The following is a 21333-nucleotide window of genomic DNA, read 5'->3' as shown; positions in this document are numbered from 1 at the left end:
AATTTTATTTCATTATGTTTTATGTTTATTATTTCATTTCCCTTCCACGTGGTGACTTTACCGAAAGAACCAAAGAAGATGAATCCCTGCAGTCACGAAAGCTTTAAATCGAAATTTAATACATTATCAGAGTTATGTTTTTTTTGTTTTGCATTCCGGCCGCAGGTATTGTGGTAAATGCAAACATGACTCCTTGTAAACAAAAAAGGTGTCAGTTTTGTTGCCAGATTAAAGGGTAAAAACCCAATTATCAGGTTAAAGCCTGATTTGAAGCTTTCGTGACTGCAGGAATCCATGCTTGTGCTGCGATCGAAACGTCGTGATTTGTTTAATAATTTTATTTCTAACTACGTGACTTGACCGAACCTAAGAGTATAAAATAGGCGAGTTTAGTCTACGGCTCTCTATGCATCTCGATGGGCCTCTGTGGATCTATGGGTCTCTGTGGGTCTCTATGAGTATGGGTCTCTGTGTGTCTCCATGAGAATGGGTCTCTGTGGGTCTCTATGAGCACGGGTCTCTATGGGTCTCCATGAGTATGCGTCTCTATAAGTTTGGGTCTCTATGAGTATGGGTCTCTGTGGGTCTCTATGAGCACGGGTCTCTGTGGGTCTCTATGAGTATGGGGCTCTGTGGGTTTCTATGAGTATAGGTCTCTATGTGTATGGGTCTCTGTGGGTCTCTATGAGTATGGGTCTCTGTGGGTCTCCATGAGTATGGGTCTCTGTGTGTCTCTATGAGTATGGGTCTCTGTGTGTCTCCATGAGAATGGGTCTCTGTGGGTCTCTATGAGCACGGGTCTCTGTGGGTCTCCATGAGTATGCGTCTCTATAAGTTTGGGTCTCTATGAGTATGGGTCTCTGTGGGTCTCTATGAGTATGGGTCTCTGTGGGTCTCTATGAGCACGGGTCTCTGTGGGTCTCTATGAGTATGGGTCTCTGTGTGTCTCCATGAGAATGGGTCTCTGTGGGTCTCTATGAGCACGAGTCTCTGTGGGTCTCCATGAGTATGCGTCTCTATAAGTTTGGGTCTCTGTGGGTCTCTATGAGCACGGGTCTCTGTGGGTCTCTATGAGTATGGGTCTCTGTGGGTCTCCATGAGAATGGGTCTCTTTGGGTCCCTATGGGTATGGGTCTCTGTGGGTCTCTATGAGTATGGTCTCTGTGGGTCTCTATGAGTATAGGTCTCTGTGGGTCTCCATGAGAATGGGTCTCTGTGGGTCTCTATGAGTATGGGTCTCTGTGGGTATCTATGAGTATGGGTCTCTGTGGGTCTCTATGAATATGGGGCTCTGTGGGTTTCTATGAGTATAGGTCTCTATGTGTATGGGTCTCTGTGGGTCTCTATGAGTATGGGTCTCTGTGGGTCACCATGAGAATGGGTCTCTTTGGGTCCCTATGAGTATGGGTCTCTGTGGGTCTCTATGAGTATGGGTCTCTGTGGGTCTCTATGTGTATGGGTCTCTGTGGGTATCTATGAGTATGGGTCTATGTGGGTCTCTATGAGTATGGGTCTCTGTGGGTCTCTATGAGTATGGGTTTCTATGAGTATGGGGCTCTGTGGGTCTCTTTGAGTATGGAGCTCTGTGGGTCTCTATGAGTATGGGTCTCTGTGGGTCTCTATGAGTATGGGTCTCTGTGGATCTCTATGAGTATGGAGCTCTGTGGGTCTCTGTGTGTATGGGTTTTTTTGTGGCTCTCTGAGTATAGGGCTCTATAAGTATGCTTATCAAAGAGTATGGGTCTCTGGATCTCTATGATTATGGGTCTCTGTGAGTCTCTATGAGTATGGGTCTCTATGAATATGGGTCTCTGTGCGTCGATGAGTATGGGTCTCTATGAATATGGGTCTCTGTGCGTCGATGAGTATGGGTCTCTATGAATATGGGTCTCTGTGCGTCGATGAGTATGGGTCTCTATGAATATGGGTCTCTGTGCGTCGATGAGTATGGGTCTCTATGAATATGGGTCTCTGTGCGTCGATGAGTATGGGTCTCTGTATATGGGTCTCTGTGGGTCTCTATGAGTATGGGTCTCCGTGGTTCTCGTTGAGTATGGGTGTCTATGGGTCTCTATGAGTATAGGTCTCTATGGGTCTCTATGAGTATGGGTCGCTTCTGGCGAGTTAATGCTTCTGAACAGAGACTGCACAGCAACTCAGTAGTGGTGCCTTACCAGCCGGTAAAATATAAAAAAGTGAATAGTTGGTTAGGAGTTGAAAAACCCGAAAATGAAATTATCCAACATCTATCTACGCTATACACTACACTACTATACACTGCACTATACAGTACACCACCACACTATACACTACTACACACTACCCTATACACTACACTACACTATACACTACACCACTACACTATACACTACACTATACACTACTACACTACACTATACACTACACTACATTATACACTGCACTATACACTACAGTATACACTACACACTACACTATACACTACCCTACACTATACACTGCACTATACACTACACCACTACACTATACACTACACTATACACTACACTATACACTACACTATACACTACACCACTACACTATACACTACACTATACACTGTACTATACACTGCACTATAAAGTTATCCAGTTAATATTCTTTGGGTCTTTCGGTAAAGTCGCGTAGATAGAAAAAAACATCCAAATCACGACGTTTCGATCGCAACACAAGCAATCGTCTTCAGGTGAACAAGAAAGACCCCACGAATATGAATTCCTGCAGTCACGAAAGCTTTAAGTCAACATTTACCCAGTTAAGGCACCTCTGCCCTTGAATGCCGTTCGGGGTGGGCGGCAACACGTTGGCTTGCGGTTCCAGAACCACTCGTTACAGGAAACGTGACCTTGTGTCGTGGTTTGTAATTGATTGCTTAGTGATTGGTTAGTGATTTGTGATGCGAAATGCACTTTCGAGCAGTGACGTCGTTTCTCGGACTTCAAGGCTGCCCAGACGTTATATTCACTTTCTCATTTGGAGAGGAGAGAGAGCGAGGTGAGTGAGTATGCGAGTGAGTGAGGACTCCTGGGTGTATGAGTGAGTATGGGAGTGAGTGAGTAGGGCAGTGAGTGTATGAGTGAGTAAGGGAGTGAGTATATGAGTGAGTAGAGGAGTGAGTGGGGGAGTGAGTGAGTAGGGCAGTGAGTGTATGAGTGAGTGAGTAAGGGAGTGAGTAGGGGAGTGAGTGTATGAATGAGTGAGTAGGGGAGTGAGTGGGGGAGTGAGTGAGTAGGGCAGTGAGTGTATGAGTGAGTGAGTAAGGGAGTGAGTATATGAGTGAGTGAGTAGGGGAGTGAGTGGGGGAGTGAGTGTATGAATGAGTGAGTAGGGGAGTGAGTGAGTAAGGGAGTGAGTGAGTAGGGCAGTGAGTGTATGAGTGAGTGAGTAAGGGAGTGAGTATATGAGTGAGTAGGGGAGTGAGTGTATGAATGAGTGAGTAGGACAGTGAGTGAGTGAGTGGGGGAGTGAGTATATGAGTGAGTAGGGGAGTGAGTGTATGAATGAGTGAGTGGGGGAGTGAGTGAGTAAGGGAGTGAGTATATGAGTGAGTGGGGGAGTGAGTGTATGAATGAGTGAGTGGGGGAGTGAGTGAGTAGGGGAGTGAGTGTGTAAATGAGTGAGTGGGGGAGTGAGTGAATGAGTGAGTGTATGAATGAGTGAGTAGGGGAGTGAGTGTATGAGTGAGTGAGTAAGGGAGTGAGTATATGAGTGAGTAGGGGAGTGTGTATGAATGAGTAAGGGAGTGAGTGTATGAGTGAGTAGGGGAGTGAGTAAGGGAGTGAGTGTATGAGTGGGTGAGTGAGTGAGTAGGGGAGTGAGTGAGTGAGTAATGGAGTGAGTGAATGAGTGAGTAGGGGAGTGAGTGGGTGAGTCGGGGAGTGAGTGGATGAGTGAGTAGAGGAGTGAGTGTGTAAGTGAGTAGGGGAGTGAGTGTGTGAGTGAGTGAGTATATGAGTGGGTGAGTAGGGGAGTGAGTAGGGGTGAGTGTATGATTGAGTGAGTAGGGGAGTAAGTATATGAGTGAGTGAGTAGGGGAGTGAGTGGGGGAGGAAGTGTGTGAGTGAGTGGGGGAGTGAGTAGGGGAGTGAGTGTGGGAGTGATTGTGTGGGTATTTGTTTGTGTATAGGGGATGGTGTTTAAGGGACCTTACTATCAGCCCCACCAATGAGAAGCTTATTGATGCTCGGGTGCGGTCAAGGGATGGCTCCCTATTGGTCAACCATGTTACGTATGCCGATGATCTGGTGTTTACTGCTCACAAAGAGGAGGAGTTGGAGGCGCTGCTGCTGAACCTGAACCATGCTACTAAAAGGTGGCATCCTTACTCTTTGGTTCCATTCGGTAAAGTCACGTAGGTAAAAAATAAAGACCCAAAGAATATTAACTGGATAACTTTATAGTGCAGTGTATAGTACAGTGTATAGTGTAGTGGTGTGGTGTATAGTGTAGTGTATAGTGTAGTGTATAGTGTAGTGTATAGTGTAGTGTGTAGTAGTGTATACTGTAGTGTATAGTGTAGTGTATAGTGCAGTGTATAGTGTAGTGTGTAGTGTATAGTGTAGTGTAGTAGTGTATAGTGTAGTGTATAGTGTAGTAGTGTAGTGTATAGGGTAGTGTGTAGTAGTGTATAGTGTAGTGTATAGTGTAGTGGTGTACTGTATAGTGCAGTGTATAGTAGTGTAGTGTATAGCATAGATAGATGTTGGATCATTTTATTTTCGGGTTTTTCAACTCCTAACCAACTATTCACTTTTTTTATATTTTACCGGCTGGTAAGGAACCACTGCTGAGTTGCTGTGCAGTCTCTGTTCAGAAGCGTTAACTCGCCAGAAGTGACCCATACTCATAGAGACCCATAGAAACCTATACTCATAGAAACTCATAGACACCCATACTTGTTGTTTTAGTTTTTACCTACGTGACTTTACCGAATAGAACCAAAGAGTATGGATCCTTGCAGTCACGAAAGCTTCAAATCTAGAGGTGGCATCTTGTCATCAGCCCCACCAAAACTAAGCATCTGAATGGGTATTTTGTACCATCGGACACTCCACGCCCAAAACTCCCAATTGGTGATGGGGCAGTTGTGGATCGAGTGGAGAGTTTCCCATAACTGGGCAGAGGTCTCAATCCGAATCAGTCGAGCGGCATTATCTTTGCATCAGCTGCGTAACGCTTTGTGGAAGCTACCTGGCCTCTCGCTCCACATGAAGCTTCAAGTCTTCTCAGCCACGGTCATTCCCTCCCTTCCCTACACTTGTGAAACGTGGACCCCTCTAATGGAACATCTTCCCCGGTTAGAAACGTTTAGGCTGGCCTGCCTACAATCCATCCTGGGTTTAACCAGGCTGGATTGTGTGAGGAGCTCACAAATCCTTGATAGATCTTGACATGGTCCCATCGGTGAGCTCCTCTGGCAGTCAAGGCTGCGTTGGCTGGGTCATGCCCAGCCACCGCATGCCTAAACAGCTTTTATTCGGCCGGATCGAGGGGGCTAAACGGGCGCGGCACGGGCTAGAGAAGAGATGGAGTGACGTGGTACAGGAGGACGTGGAGGCTCGTGAAGGACGCTACTGGAAAGTTGGAGGTAGTCGCCTTCCAACAACAACGGAGGGCGGAGGAGCGACGCTCAGAACAACGAGCGGAGCGCCGGGTGGCTAAAGCACAGCAGGTTGGCACAGTAGGGGGCACAGGTGGTGCATCAGCTAGTCATCTCAGTCATATCAGTCAGTCGACCCGTGGCATTTGGGTCTGCCCCGTAACCTTCTGCCAGCGAGCATTCGACACTTCACGTGGCCTCAAGGTGCACATGGCCTGGCACCAGCATCGTGGTGACATCACCGCCACTTAGTGGCGAATGGCGGTTGTTGTTGTGTGTATCTGTCTGTGTGTCTGTCTGTGTGTCTGTATATCTGTCCGTGTGTCTGTGTGTATCTGTATATCTGTCTGTGTATCTGTTTGTGTGTGTCTGTGTGTGTATCAGTCTGCGTGTGTATCTGTCTGTGTGTCTGTATATATGTCTGTAGTGTCTGTCTGTGTGTGTGCAGGCTATACGGGCTGGTGAGTGTGCAAAGAGAGACGGACAGAGACTCACAGAGAGACGAGGCCATAGATGCCATGGTCGAGGATGTTTGGGCTCAGCAGGGCACCTCGGTCTTGCTGAAGTGTGCACAGGGCCTTGTCCAATATGCCAAATACAACGAACTGAATTGGAGCAAGGTGAGGCGGTCCTCAGCTTACGAACACCCGACTTATACGAGCTACGACTTATGAACACCCGCATTTCCTTATGAACGCCACCCACACTTACGATCACCACCCACACTTAAGAACACCACCCACACTTATGGACACCACCCACACTCAGGGACACCACCCGTACTTACAAACACCACCAGCACTTACAAAAACCACCAACACTTACGAACACCACCCACACTTAAGAACACCACCCACACTTATGGACACCACCCACACTCAGGGACACCACCCGTACTTACAAACACCACCAGCACTTACAAAAACCACCAACACTTACGAACACCACCCACACTTAAGAACACCACCCACACTTATGGACACCACCCACACTCAGGATACCACCCGTACTTACAAACACCACCAGCACTTACAAAAACCACCAACACGAACACCACCAACACTCAGGAACACCACCCACACTTAGGAACGCCACGCACGCTTACGAACAGCACCCACACTTACAGACACCATACGCACAAATATATATAGCAGCAGCAAGCATCGTCAGGGTCTGGGGCCGAACCCACGACCTCCTGCATACCAGGTGAGGTAGTTAACATCTCCTGGACACTGTGGCGTTAGGGTCAGTATCGAACCCACGACCTCCTGCATACCAGGTGAGGTAACATCTCCTGGACACCGCGGCGTTAGGGTCAGTATCGAACCCACGACCTCCTGCATACCAGGTGAGGTAGTTAACATCTCCTGGACACCGTGGCGTTAGGGTCAGTATCGAACCCACGACCTCCTGCATACCAGGTGAGGTAGTTAACATCTCCTGGACACCGTGGCGTTAGGGTTAGTATCGAACCCGCGACCTCATGCGTAGCAGCAAAGGTAGCTAACATCTATGAACCATACTCTGAGGCAGACCATGCTTTCCCACCTGATGATGGACGCTTCTGTGCGCGCCCGAAACGTGATTTATTTTATTTTATACCCACGTGACTTTACCGAAAGAGCCAAAGAGAATGGATTCCTGCAATCACGAAAGCTTCACTTCAATATCTATGAACCACCATGGTGTTAAGAGTCTTGAGTCGAATCCACAACTCCTGTGTAGCAGGCAAAGTTCCAGGAAAACACCCTAATCTCATTTCCGCCATTAAGGAAGCCGATAACCACAATATAATACGATATACACTACACTAATAAACAGCGACTATACACACTACACCCACTATGCACATTACACATACGATACACACTACACCTACTCTACGCACTATACCTACTATGCACATTACACCTACTATACACACTACACCTACTATACACACTACACCTACTATACACACTACACCTACTATACACACTACACCTACTATACACACTACACCTACTATGCAATGCACTACTATACACTGCACTACTATACTCTACTATACACTACACACAACACGACTATACACTGCACTACTATACACTGCACTACTATACACTACACTACTATACACTACACTACTATACACTACACTACTATACACTGCACTACTATACACTGCACTACTATACACTGCACTACTATACACTACACTACTATACACTACACTACCATACACTACACGACTATACACTACACTACTATACACTACACTACTATACACTACACTACTATACACTGCACTACTATACACTGCACTACTATACACTGCACTACCATACAGTGCATTACTATACACTGCGCTACACTAACTATACACTGCACTACACTACAATACACACTACACTACTTGACACACTACACTAAACACTAGACTACTGTAAAAGAAACTCCTTGGAGACGTCCATTCTAAAAAGGGTGAAAGCCATTTTATTTCTCAAGAATAGCGTAGACATAGGTCTCCGCGAACAGTCAGCTCCCATGTCCTCCACCTCGTGGCTTGATGATCTCGGGGCAAATGCCCAGACTACGACGGGGGGGTGGTGGCTGGGGATGCCTCGTCGACCCTCTCGGCTCCGCCCCTATCGGACAGCAACATCCACCCCACTATAGCACGTGCCTTCAATTATCTCAACGGCGCCCCTTCGGCCACCCGTTCCCAATAATGCACTGCACGACTATGCAGTACACTATACACTACTGTATACTACACTGCACACTACTTTACACTACACTATACACTACCATACATTACACTATGCACTACGGTACACGACTATACGCTACGCTATGCACTGCACTATACACTGTACTCCTATACACTACACAATACACTACTATACACTGCACTAATATACACCACACTATACATGACACTACTATACACTACACTACCATACACTACCATATGCACTACTATACACTACACTACATAACACTACTATTAATTGCACTACTATACACTACTCTATACACTACACTACTATACATTACACCACTATACACTACACTATACATTCCACTATGCAGTACACTGTGCACTACACCACTATAAACTACTATACACTACACTATACACGACTATAGACCACACTATCCACTACACTATAGACTACACTACTGAACACTACACTACTACACACGACACTACTATACACTACATTATACACTACACTACTATACACTACACTATACACTACACTATACACTACACTACTATACACTATACACTACACTATACACTACACTACTATACACTACACTATACACTACACTACTATACACTACACTATACACTACACTACTATACACTACACTATACACTACACTACTATACACTATACACTACACTATACACTACTATACACTATACACTACATTATACACTACACTATACACTACACTACTATACACTATACACTACATTATACACTACACTATACACTACACTACTATACACTACACTATACACTACACTAATATACACTATAAACTACACTATACACTACACTACTATACAGTATACACTACACTACTATACACTACACTATACACTACTATACACTACACTATACACTACACTATACACTACTATACACCACACTACTATACACTACACTATACACTACACTACTATACACTATACACTACACTATACACTACACTATACACTACTATACACTACACTACTATACACTACACTATACACTACACTACTATACACTACACTATACACTACACCACTACACCTGCGATAATCACGATTTGGCGGCGTGCGTGCGCAGGCGACAGGTGACGGCACCGGCGAAACCATCTTGGTGAAGCGCCTCAGTGACGGCGGTGGCGTAGGAGTGCAGTACAACCCGGCGTATGGACCCCGCTTCCGCCTCGCGCCCGACAACTCGCTGGAGATCGCCGGGGCCGGATTCGGAGACGCGGGGAGCTACTTGTGCCACCTGTACCCAGGGATCGGCGAGGTGGTGCACGTGGAGAGGACGAGGCTCGTGGTGGTGAGAGGTGAGCCGGCGGTGAGGTAGTGGTGAGGTAAGTGGTGAGGCAGTGGTGAGCTGGTGAGTTAAGGTGAGTAGAGATGAGTGGAGCTACAACCTGCATCCTGTAACCCCGGACCGGTAGCAAATTGGCACGTTCTGTTTGAGTGACAAACCTCACTAATTGGCTGTGTCGGGTGATGGCCGGTATAACGACGAAACGACATTTATATATTTTGATTTAAAGCTTTCGTGACTGCAGTAATTCATATTCTTAGTTTTTTCGGTAAAGTCACGTTGAAGACAAACAACAAAATAACAAAATATATAAAACAATAAAAAATTCTCACGACGTTTCGACCATAACTCATGATGACCGTTTGAGTTATGGTCGAAACGTCGTGAGAATTTTTTATTGTTTTATATATTTTGTTATTTTGTTGTTTCTCTTCAACGTGACTTTACCGAAAAAACTAAGAATATGACATTTATATACTTAACGCGATCGAACACGCTAAAAAAAAAGTGTGTGGTTACGCAGTTCGGAGACGGTAAAGATTGGAGGCACCTTGTTTACTCTCACACGCAAGGGGGGGACTGCCCGCACCCTGCGTGGGTGTCCGAAGATGCTGGATGTAATTGCCAGCGTAACGTCGTGCGCCTCAAATTCTAAATGCTGTGGATTCACTCTTCAATCACACCCGTGGGCTGGAGAAGTAACTAATTGGCGTTTTGTTAACGTGACATATTTTCTACTGATTGGCCGTGTCGCGTGGAGGAGGGTTGCGACACATTTATACTTATGCGATCTAACCCAAAAAAACTTCATTATGAATAATACTAATCTATGGTTCTTTCGGTAAAGTCACGTAGATAGAAAAAAATAATAATAACAATGAATTAATTTTACAAAAATAAAATCAAGTGAATAAAAAACGATAAAACTTATCACTGCGATCCGATCGCATCACAGGCAGTCGTCATCAGGAACAGGGAGGTTAGACTTTGAGGGCAAGCTGTTTATAAAGGTTTAGAGATGGGCGGGGCAGCTAATGTTAATGTTGGAGAAACCTCCTACACCGGCAGTAGGTCTACACCAATCAGAGAGCTGTTTATAAAGGTTTAGAGATGGGCGGGGCAGCTAATGTTAATGTTGGAGAAACCTCCTACACCGGCAGTAGGTCTACACCAATCAGAGAGCTGTTTATAAAGATTTAGAGGTGGGCGGGGCAGCTAATGTTAATGTGGGAGAGGGCTTCTACACCGGCAGTAGGTCTACACCAATCAGAGAGCTGTTTATAAAGGTTTAGAGATGGGCGGGGCAGCTAATGTTAATGTAGGAGAGGGCTCCGACACCGGCAGTAGGTCTACACCAATCAGAGAGCTGTTTATAAAGGTTTAGAGATGGGCGGGGCAGCTAATGTTAATGTAGGAGAGGGCTCTGACACCGGCAGTAGGTCTACACCAATCAGAGAGCTGTTTATAAAGGTTTAGAGATGGGCGGGGCAGCTAATGTTAATGTAGGAGAGGGCTCCGACACCGGCAGTAGGTCTACACCAATCAGAGAGCTGTTTATAAAGGTTTAGAGATGGGCGGGGCAGCTAATGTTAATGTGGGAGAGGGCTCTTTCACCGGCAGGAGGTCTACACCAATCAGAGAGCTGTTTATAAAGGTTTAGAGATGGGCGGGGCAGCTAATGTTAATTTTGGAAGAGGACTCCTACACCGGCAGTAGGTCGCGAATGCCTGAGTGTTAATCTGGATGTACGCTACACGCGCACACGCATACAGTACACATTCCGCGCACACGCAACCGACTATCGTCGGCAGCACTAACTGGCCATAACCGTTGGCAGGCTGTCGAGCTAGCGGCGTCGGGCGGTGTCGAGGTACCGCGGCGACGATGGTGGTGAGATGTTCGCACGGCTAGGGGCGGTCGGCTCCCAGCAACAGCCCCGAGCTCTCGCAAGGGGGGGGGGGGGGGCATTCTTGTGCTCCCGGCCGTGGCCTTGCTCCACCCTCACCACGCCCCCCCCCTCTTCTGGAACCTACTAGTAGGTTCCGGGAACCTACTAGTAGGGTCCCGGGGCTTCCAGAAGGCCCCTTCCAAGAAGTTGTCCTCGGTGGTTTATCCGTCGTGTCGTCCCTTGACGTGTACGCTGCCTTATCTTGGAGTTACACTTTTGTAGATAGCAGCCACCGCTGTTGCACTACAAATGCATAACGGATGCTATTGGTCGCGAAAGTCTACCTGTTAAACTGCGTGTGCCTGTGTGTGTACCTGTGTATGCATCTATGTGTGTACCTGTGTGTACCTTTGTGTGCCTATGTGTGTGTACTTTGTGTGTACCTATGTGTAACTGTGTGTGTATATATACCTGTGTGTGTGTACCTGTGTGTATGTACCTGTGTATGTGTTTATCTGTGTGTAACCAGTGTGTGTGTACCTGTGTGTGTACCTGTGTGTGTACTTACGTATGTGTATACCTTTGCGTGAACCTATGTGTGCCTGTGTGTGTACCTGTGTATGCATCTATGTGTGTACCTGTGTGTACCTTTGTGTGCCTATTTGTGTGTACTTTGTGTGTACCTATGTGTAACTGTGTGTGTATATATACCTGTGTGTATGTACCCGTGTGTATGTACCTGTGTATGTGTTTATCTGTGTGTAACCAGTGTGTGTGTACCTATGTGTGTACTTACGTATGTGTATACCTTTGTGTGAACCTATGTGTACCTGTGTGTGTACCTGCGTGTGTGCACCTGTGTGTTTGAACCTGTGTGTACCTGTGTGTTTGCACCTGTGTGTGTGAAACTGTGTGTACCTGTGTGGTTGTACCTGTGTGTGTACTTGTGTGTGTACCTGTGTGTGAAACTGTGTGTGTGTGCCTGTGTGTGTGTGTGTAACCGTGTGTGTGTGGTTGTGTGTGTGTGTGTACCTGTGTGTGTGTGTAACTGTGTGTGTGTGGGGAGCGGTAGTGTAGCGGTTAGCGCGCTGCGCTATGAACCCGGTGACCCTGGTTCGATTCCCGCTCACGGCCAACACCAGTGACGATTATCTGAACCGGTTCCGGGCCTCCCCTAGGTCGACTCAGCCTCAAATGAGTACCTGGTGCGGTGTGTAAATATTGCCACTAGGGAGACAAAGGCGGTCGGGCGTGGTGCTGGCCACCCACCCCCTCGTGTACCGTTCCGGCCTTTACAGGTGCTCGCTAACAGCACTTGCCCCTACAGTCTGTTAAGGCTATATGGGGGATCTTTATCTTTGTACCTGTGTGTGTGTGTGAACCTGTGTGTACCTGTGTGTGTGTGTACCTGTGTGTGTGTACCTGTGTGTGTGTAATCTGTGTGTGTAATCTGTGTGTGTAATCTGTGTGTGTAATCTGTGTGTGTAATCTGTGTGTGTAATCTGTGTGTGTAATCTGTGTGTGTAATCTGTGTGTGTAATCTGTGTGTGTAATCTGTGTGTGTGTCTGTGTGTGTGTACCCGTGTCCGTGTGTCCGTGTGTCCGTACGTTCGTCCGTTCTATTTCCCAGTGACAGAGAGGATCACCGACTTGGCTGTTCAGGCCAAACGCTTCACGCACGCTGCGCCAGAGTCTCAGACCAGCCGTGGTGGTGATGATGGCTTCGATGTTGGTGGTCTTGGTGATGGTGGTGATGGTGGTGATGGTGATGGTGATCACGGTAGCGGTGGCTTCGATTGTTTCTCGATGGAAGCCATCGCTTGCTACGCCATTCTCGCCGTCGCAGGGCTCATGCTCGCCGTCTTTGTGGTGGGTGCAAGAGGTAGCACCTTACAACGCGTGCAGCCCATACAGACTATGTAACCCATGTGTAACGCATATATACCCATGTGTAACGCATATATACCCCGTGTAACTACCACTGATACACAGGCGTTTGGGGAAGGATCATAAGTGACAGATCGCATTTGCAGTGTCCCATGATCGTGTCTATTGTGTGTCTGTGTCCGTTTGTGTGTGTGTCAGTGAGTGTGTTTGTGTCTGTGTGATAGTGTAGTAGTGGTTAGCGCTACGCTGCGCTACGAACCCGGCCACCCGGGTTCGATTCCCCGCTGCACGGCCAACACCAGTGACGATTATCTGAACCGGTCCTGGGCCTCCCCTAGGTCGACTCAGCCTCAAATAAGTAACTGGTGTGGTGTGTAAACATCGCCACTGGGGAGACAAAGGCGGTCGGGCGTGGTGCTGGCCACCCACCCCCTCGTGTGCCGTTCCAGCCTTCATAGGTGCTCGCAAACAGTGCTTGCCCCTACAGTCTGTTAAGGCTATACGGGGGATCTTTGTCTTTGTGTGTCTCTGCGTGTCTGTGTGTGTGTCCGTGTGTGTGCGTACCTGTGTGTCTGTGTGTGCGTACCTGTCTCTGCGTGTCCGTGTATGTGTCTGTGTGTATGTCTTTGTTTGTGTCCGTGTGTGACAGATTATATTTGCTGTGCCACATGCATGTGCCTTTTGTGAGTCTGTGTGTCTCTCTGCATGAATGCATCTATGAAGTCTCCTGGCCAAATCCCATTTGGTAGAGGCAGGAGACTGACTCCTTACCGTCGGGGTTCCTACAGATATGGCAAAAACCACTGCCACGTGGAATGTTTGAACGCTCACTGCGGAGGAGAGGCTGCCAGTCCGATGTAGGGAACTGGACCGGTACCGCCTGGATCTCTGTGGTATTCACGAGGTCCGCTGCACTGACTCTGGTTCCAGTCACCATGAGGAGTGGGCAGTCCTCTACTCGGGATAGGAGACAAGAGGGAGTGGCTCTTCTTCTGAACAAAAGAATGAAGGAGGTGTGGATGCATCGCAGTGAGGTGTGGGAAGCTGTAAGCCCCAGGTTGCTGTGGGCTTGCCTCCCCCATCAGTCAGAGGCGAGAAGTGGTGGTCGTGGTTAATTATGCCCCTACCGAAGACGACCATCCCTGGAGGGATGCAGGCAAGGCCGATGAGTCAGATGCTTTCTATGACCTCCTGTCACAGGTGCTGGCTAAAGTGGCCCCTCGGGATAGAGTCATCTTGTTGGGTGACTTCAATGCCCGAGTTGGTCATGATGCTGGCACTTGGTCTGGAGTAATTGGAGGGTGTGGGCCAGATCAGCTCAATAACGTTAGGAGCCTGCTTGACTTTTGTGCAGCCCATGGGCTTGTAATTACCAATACGCTGTTCCAGCATCGGCACATCCCCACAACATTGTTGATGCACGCTGGGTCCAAGCAAGAACATCTGCTGGACTTTAAAGTGAGGGAACAGCAGATTGCGGGCCCATTCCCTTGACACCAGAACCTACCATGGGAGCTGATCTTCCCACTGACCATCGGCTTGTCATCTGTAATATACGCCTGCCATTCTAACACTCCGGTGGTGGGTGTACACCCAGGACCCCATTCAATCCCACAGTGGCCTGGTCTCAGCTAGCTCATGAAAGTTGCAAGCGAGAATTGCGTCATCGCTTGCAGCTGGGGTTGGCATCGTCCCCAATTTCTCCTGATGCCGAAGAGAAATGGAAAAGGTTTAGGACTGTGGCTCATGCAGCTGCAATGGCTGCTTTGGATGCATGGTACTAACCTCCCTGTAGATCCTGTCTGATAGAGGAGGTGTTCTGGCTGGCTGAGAAAAAGCAACAGATCCACTCTCATCGTCTATCTCTATAGCATCCAACATCAGCCTATGCTTGGGGGTTTGGAGAGCCGTGTGGTGCTGCAAGGATGAGTTGTGGTCAGAGGTTGGAGTCTGCCTCAGTGGTCCGCGATTCACAAATTACTCTTTAATTCAATCAAAAAAGTAACTTGTAGTACGACACCTATCGTTATCATTAGGGGAAAGAACAGTGATCCAATCTCCGACCTCCAGGAACAGGTTTGCAGATTTCTGTGAGGTCTTGGGGGAGGGGAAAATCCCTCAGCCAGGAAAACATCGTGGCACAAAGTGGGGATGACCCTGCTGAGGCTGCGGTGCCTCAAATATTGAAAGAAGAAGTCACCCCCTGTGAGTGGCTGGCTGAAGTGCCATCTTTTGAGGAAGTACTGAAGGCAATCCAGAGTCAGAGCCCAGAAAAGGCACCGGGCAGAGATGATCTCCCAAGCGAAATGCTGAGGGAGGGTGGCGTTTGTGCACAGACTGCCCTATATGACATCATAACAACAGTCTGGACCACTGGACGGGTTCCGCAGGATTGGAAGGATGCCCTGGTGGTCCCCCTCTTTAAGAAGGGGAACCGCACAGACTGTAACAACTACAGGGGCATCTCACTCCTCAGTGTGCCGGGAAAGGTCCTGTCAAGGATTATTCAACATCGCCTTGCCACGCACGCTGAGGAGAGGCTTGCGGAGCCCCAATGCGGTTTCAGGAAAGGGCCGTCCTGCACAGATGCCATATTTTCTGTCCGTCGTGCATCATTATCTTTTCATCGGTTGCGTAATGCTGTGTGGAAGCTACCTGGTCTGTTGCTCTGCACGAAGCTTCAGGTCTTCTCAGCCACGGGCATTCCCTACCTTCTCTACGCTTGCGAAACGTGGATTCCCCTAATGGAGCATCTTCGCCGGTTAGAAACATTTAGGCTAGCCTGCCTACGATCCATCCTGGGTTTAACCATGCTGGATTGTGTGAGGAGCTCACAAATCCTTGAAAGATCTGGGCAAAGTCCCATCGGTGAGCTCCTCCGGCAGGCAAGGCTGCGTTGGCTGGGTCATGTAGCCCGCATGCCCAGCCACCGCATGCCGAAACAACTTTTGTTCGGCCGGATCGAGGGGGCTAAACGGGCGCGGCACGGGCTAGAGAAGAGATGGAGTGATGTGGTACAGGAGGACGTGGAGCTGAGTGGACTTGCCGATGACTGGTACCAGCGGTGTCAAGATCGGCCTCTGTGGAGGAGGCTCGTGAAGTACGCTACTGGGCAGTTGGAGGCAGTCGCCCTCCAACAACAACGGAGGGCGGAGGAGCGACGCTCACAACAACGAGCAGAGCGCCGGGTGGCTAAAGAACAGCAAGTTGGCACAGTAGGGGGCACAGGTGGTGCACCAGCCAGTCATCTCAGGGTCTGCCCCGTGACTTCCTGCCAGCGGGCGATCGACACTTCACCTGGTCTCAACGTGCACATGGCCTGGCACAAGCATCATGGTTATGTCACCGCCACTTAGTGGCGAATGGCGGTTGTTGTTGGATGTGTGTATGTGTGTGCGTATCTTTGTCTGTGTGTTTATGTGTGTCTTTGTCTGTGTGTTTATATGCGTGTGTATATGTTATGTCTGTGTGTATATTTGTGTGTACATGCGTATGTCTGTGTGTGTGTCCCTCCCCAATCACTTCCCCACTATCACCTCATGAAAGGTCAATCGTCCCCCCGTTTCGCATCCTCGCTGCATTTCTACACTCTCCAATGTTGTCGATTTCCCCCACCCCCCCCCCCCCCCCCCGAACGTCTAACCGATTCCCCGTTCAGTAACTACGTTTAAGCAAGCACTTCACGTTGAAGTTCCGTTGATCGTGATACAATACCCACGCTCGTACCTATGTATATTATTATTAATGTGTAACGTGAGTTTTGCGTTGTTGTTGTTGTTGTGGTGGTGTTCCACAGGTTACAAAAGCGAGGAATTGGCAACGATATCAAAAGAATCTGCACGCGCAAACGTGTCCAGAGCGGGGCGAGGAGTACGGTCGACAAAAGAATGCCCGGCCATGCAGTTCTGTTGAGATAGGGGGCCGTCCATAAATGATGTCACGCGATTTTGGAGGATTTTTGACCCCCCGCCCCCCCCCCCCCACCCTCATCACACGGCGTCACAAAAAGTCAGACCCCCCCCCTCTCTCAAATATGACGTCACAAAGCTCTGCACACCCCCCCCCCCAAAAAAAAATATAAACATAAAACATGCTTCAAATCGCCATCATTAGACCTTCTTTGCCAGTACCAAAATATAATAATAGGGTTTTTTTTCCCTTTTTTCTGTCAACAAAACTGAAACCTTTTTTACGAGGATTCATGTTTTACTGCATTAACCACAATACCTGCAGTCAAAATGCAAACAAAACACACCCTATGGTCATATATGATGATGCATTGTCCTTGAAACTGATTGGTCCACACCAAGGGACGGCTTTCTTTTGAGCCTCGACCCAATTGGTGCACGACCAGATGATGCCAAAAGGCGTACAGCTCAAAGACAATGCCACTATCATAGTAATGAGGGCTCGGTGTGAGCATCTACATCATTAGACCTCCTTTGCCAGTACCAAAATGTAATAATAGGGTTGTTCCCCGTTTTTTCTGGCAACAAAACTGAAACCTTTTTACAAGGATTCATGTCTGCATTAACCACAATACCTGCAGTTAAAATGCAAACAAAAAACATGCTATGATAATATATGATGCATTGTCCTTGAAACTGATTGGTCCACACCAAGGGACGGCTTTCTTTTGAGCCTCGACCCAATTGGTGCTCGACCAGATGACGCCAATTGGGTTCGAAGCTCACAAGAAAGCCGTCCCTTGGTGTGGACCAACCAGTCTCAAGGACAATGCATCAAATATGATCATAGTACGGGTTTTTTTGTTTGCATTTTGACCACAAGCGTTGACCACAAGAATTGTGGTCAAAATGAATCCTTTCAGTTGTGTTGCCAGAAAAAAAGGGGAAAACCCCTATTATTATGCTTCAAATCGCTTTAAACTATCGTCACATTGTAGTGCGTATTTAATGTGGCGCTGCACTCTGATGTTGTAGGAGAAAACATCAAAAAGTCTAATTAAGTAGAACGTGTTGTCTATATGTATTTAAAGTTGCGCACTTTGATGCGACGTCACATTTCTCAAACACCCCCCCCCTCCCCTCGTCACACATCGTCACAAATGTCTGACCCCTCCCCCTCCTCCCCTAGGTGCGTGACGTCATTTATGGACGGCCCCTAAGTCATGGGGGGACACAATGAAACGCCAGGGTTTTGTTTTGCGTCTCGCTGGCGATGAGGGAGTTACGTGCTTAGGATGTTCAAACACCGTCGCAAAAATATGACGACGATAAATGAAGAGGTCCAAACACCTCAATAGATACTCAGATTTTTTTTTTGCAGGGCATCCAAGTCTCTAACGGCCACACACACACAAATACTCGCAGTGAACATGCAAACAATAAACATCGTCTGGTCATAATAATAATAATAATAATGTCATGGGTCCTTTTTTTGGCTTCGGTACCCTTCTCTGGCAATAAAAGAGGAGTTGTGTTCTGGATTTGAAGTTTCCGTGACTGCAAGGATCAAATATTCTTTGGTTCTTTCGGTAAAGTCACGTAGGTGAAAAATAAATAAAATGAAACAAAAATGAAAACAACTAAATTAAATCACAAATTAAACAACAATTTAGTTTTTTTTTTAAAGCTTTCGTGACTGCATGATTCATATTCTTGGTTCGTTTTGTAAAGTCACGTGGAAGGGAAGCAATAAAATAATAATATATACATAAAACAATAAAATTCTCACGACGTTTCGACTGCAACACCTGATGATGACTTCGGTGGCGAAGAGCGGAGCCAGGCCCCAGCCCCAGGCCGATATAACGGTGGCCCCGTGAGCGGCTCGGGGTTCTTCGTGTTGCCGGTGACGGAGATTCACGTCGGGTTGGAGAAGCCTCCCAGCCACGTGGCTGGGTCCCGGACCCAGCTCGTGGTCCGGGGCCGGGATGGCGTGAAGTCTGTCGTTCTGCCGTAGCGTGGCTTAGATTGAGCGTTCAACACGCAAGTGTAGGTTGTGTTACGTTATGTGTTGAGTTCTGAATAAATAGTGCTTCTCCCAAGGCAACGTCTGCGACTCAGGTTGGACTCACGACACGTATTAACCACAAGTAAAGTGTGTGGTTAATAGGCCTCGGCAAGGTAAGGTAAAAGGTAAAAACAACGAGCCTACCGTTAGCCCACCGTTTACCTTTCCACAATACAGTCACACTGGTACGGAGACACTGTTACAGAGACATTGCTAGTGAGACACTGGGTAGTGATACACTGGGCAGTGAGACACTCCTAGTGAGACACTGGGTAGTGAGACACTGGGTAGTGAGACACTGGATAGTGAGACACTGGGTAGTGAGACACTGGGTAGTGAGACACTCCTAGTGAGGCACTGGGTAGTGAGACACTGGGTAGTGAGACACTGGGTAGTGAGACTCTGGGTAGTGAGACACTCCTAGTGAGACACTGCTAGTGAGACACTGGGTAGTGAGACACTGGGTAGTGAGACACTGGGTAGTGAGACACTGGGTAGTGAGACACTCCTAGTGAAACACTGCTGGTGAGACACTGAGTAGTGAGACACTGGGTAGTGAGACACTGGGTAGTGAGGCACTGGGTAGTGAGACACTGCTAGTGAGACACTGCTCGTGAGACACTGGGTAGTGAGACACTGGGTAGTGAGACACTGGGTAGTGAGACACTCCTAGTGAGACACTGCTGGTGAGACACTGGGTAGTGAGGCACTGGGTAGTGAGACACTGGGTAGTGAGACACTGGGTAGTGAGACACAGGGTAGTGAGACACTGCTAGTGAGACACTCCTAGTGAGACACTGCTAGTGAGACACTGGGTAGTGAGACACTGGGTAGTGAGACACTGGGTAGTGAGACACTGGGTAGCGAGACACTCCTTCTGAGACAAGGTTCTAAAGAAACCTGCTGTCTCTGGTGTCGGCCAATCAGTTTCCAAGAGCCTCCTCCACAGAGGCCGATCTTGACACCGCTGGTACCAGTCATCGGCAAGTCCACTCAGCTCCACGTCCTCTTGTACCACATCACTCCATCTCATATCTAGCCCGTGCCACGCCCATTTAGCCCCCTTCATCCGGCATGTGGTGGCTGGATATGCGGGCCAAATGACCCAGACAACGATAGGACTTTGTCCAGGTCTTTCAAGGATGTGTGAGCTCCTCACACAATCCAGCCTGGTTAAACCCAGAAAAAATCAGAGGCAGACCAGCCTAAACCTTTCTCACCGGCAAAGATGTCCCATTAGGGGGTCCATGTTTCGCAAGCGTAGGCAAAGGGAGGGCATGACCGGAGCCAAAAAGACCTGAAGCTTCGTGTGGAGCGACAGACCAGGTACCAGTAATACAATGTTATGCAACCGACGAAAAGATAATGCGGCTCAGCTGATTAGGAGTGAAACCTATGCTGTCAAACCAGAGCCGGTCAGGAGCACACTGCCTAGGTATGAGAAACTCTCCACTATGTCCACAACTGCCGCATCTCCAATTGGGACTTTTCGGTTTGGAGTGTCTGATAGTACAAAATAACTAGGCAGGTGCTTAGTTTTGGTGGGGCTGATGGTAAGGTTCCACCTCTTAGTGGCGAGCTCCAGGTTCAGCAGCAGCACCTCCAATGCCTCCTCCGAGTGAGCAACAATCACCAGATTTTCGGCAGATGTAACGTGGTTGAGCAAGAGAGAGTCATCCCTCAATCACACTCACCCATTCACGCACAAATACAGGTACACGCACAGGTAGATACAAGCTCACGCATACTCAAACACACTCACATTTATTCACACACACACACACACAGGCGAAGTCGTTGTTGTGGATACATTTTAATTAGAGAGTAACTGAGTAAAGTGAACACAGATTTTCTTACTCAGCCGGGCCCCAAGATCACGATGATAATGAACCAAACTTCCAAACTACAGTTGC

The 21333-nt window shown here is 48.0% G+C and overlaps 1 protein-coding gene across 3 annotated transcripts; it reads left to right on the top strand.

Moving 5' to 3' along the window:
• The first annotated feature begins 15 nt into the window (after positions 1-15).
• On the top strand, positions 16-19454 carry LOC142907771 (uncharacterized). 3 transcript variants are annotated; one of them, XM_076057548.1, is made up of 5 exons: positions 16-3012; positions 6045-6237; positions 9448-9679; positions 13188-13439; positions 17241-19454. In XM_076057548.1, the coding sequence occupies exons 1-5, from the start codon at positions 2915-2917 to the stop codon at positions 17354-17356; spliced, it is 891 nt and encodes a 296-aa protein (XP_075913663.1). In that variant the 5' UTR covers positions 16-2914; the 3' UTR covers positions 17357-19454. The 3 variants fall into 3 exon arrangements, with proteins under 3 accessions (XP_075913663.1, XP_075913662.1, XP_075913664.1); XM_076057547.1 differs by having other exon boundaries at positions 19-3012; positions 13188-13426; XM_076057549.1 differs by lacking the exon at positions 16-3012 and having other exon boundaries at positions 4083-6237; positions 13188-13426.
• Positions 19455-21333: the final 1879 nt, after the last annotated feature.

Source organism: Petromyzon marinus, chromosome 83 (genome assembly GCF_048934315.1).
Source record: "Petromyzon marinus isolate PM22_M1 ecotype Great Lakes invasive population chromosome 83, UKy_Petmar_22M1.pri1.0, whole genome shotgun sequence".
NCBI classification, from domain to species: Eukaryota; Metazoa; Chordata; class Hyperoartia; order Petromyzontiformes; family Petromyzontidae; genus Petromyzon; species Petromyzon marinus.
The sequence above is the reverse complement of the archived record's forward strand: the minus strand, read 5'-3'. Positions and strand labels throughout refer to the sequence as shown.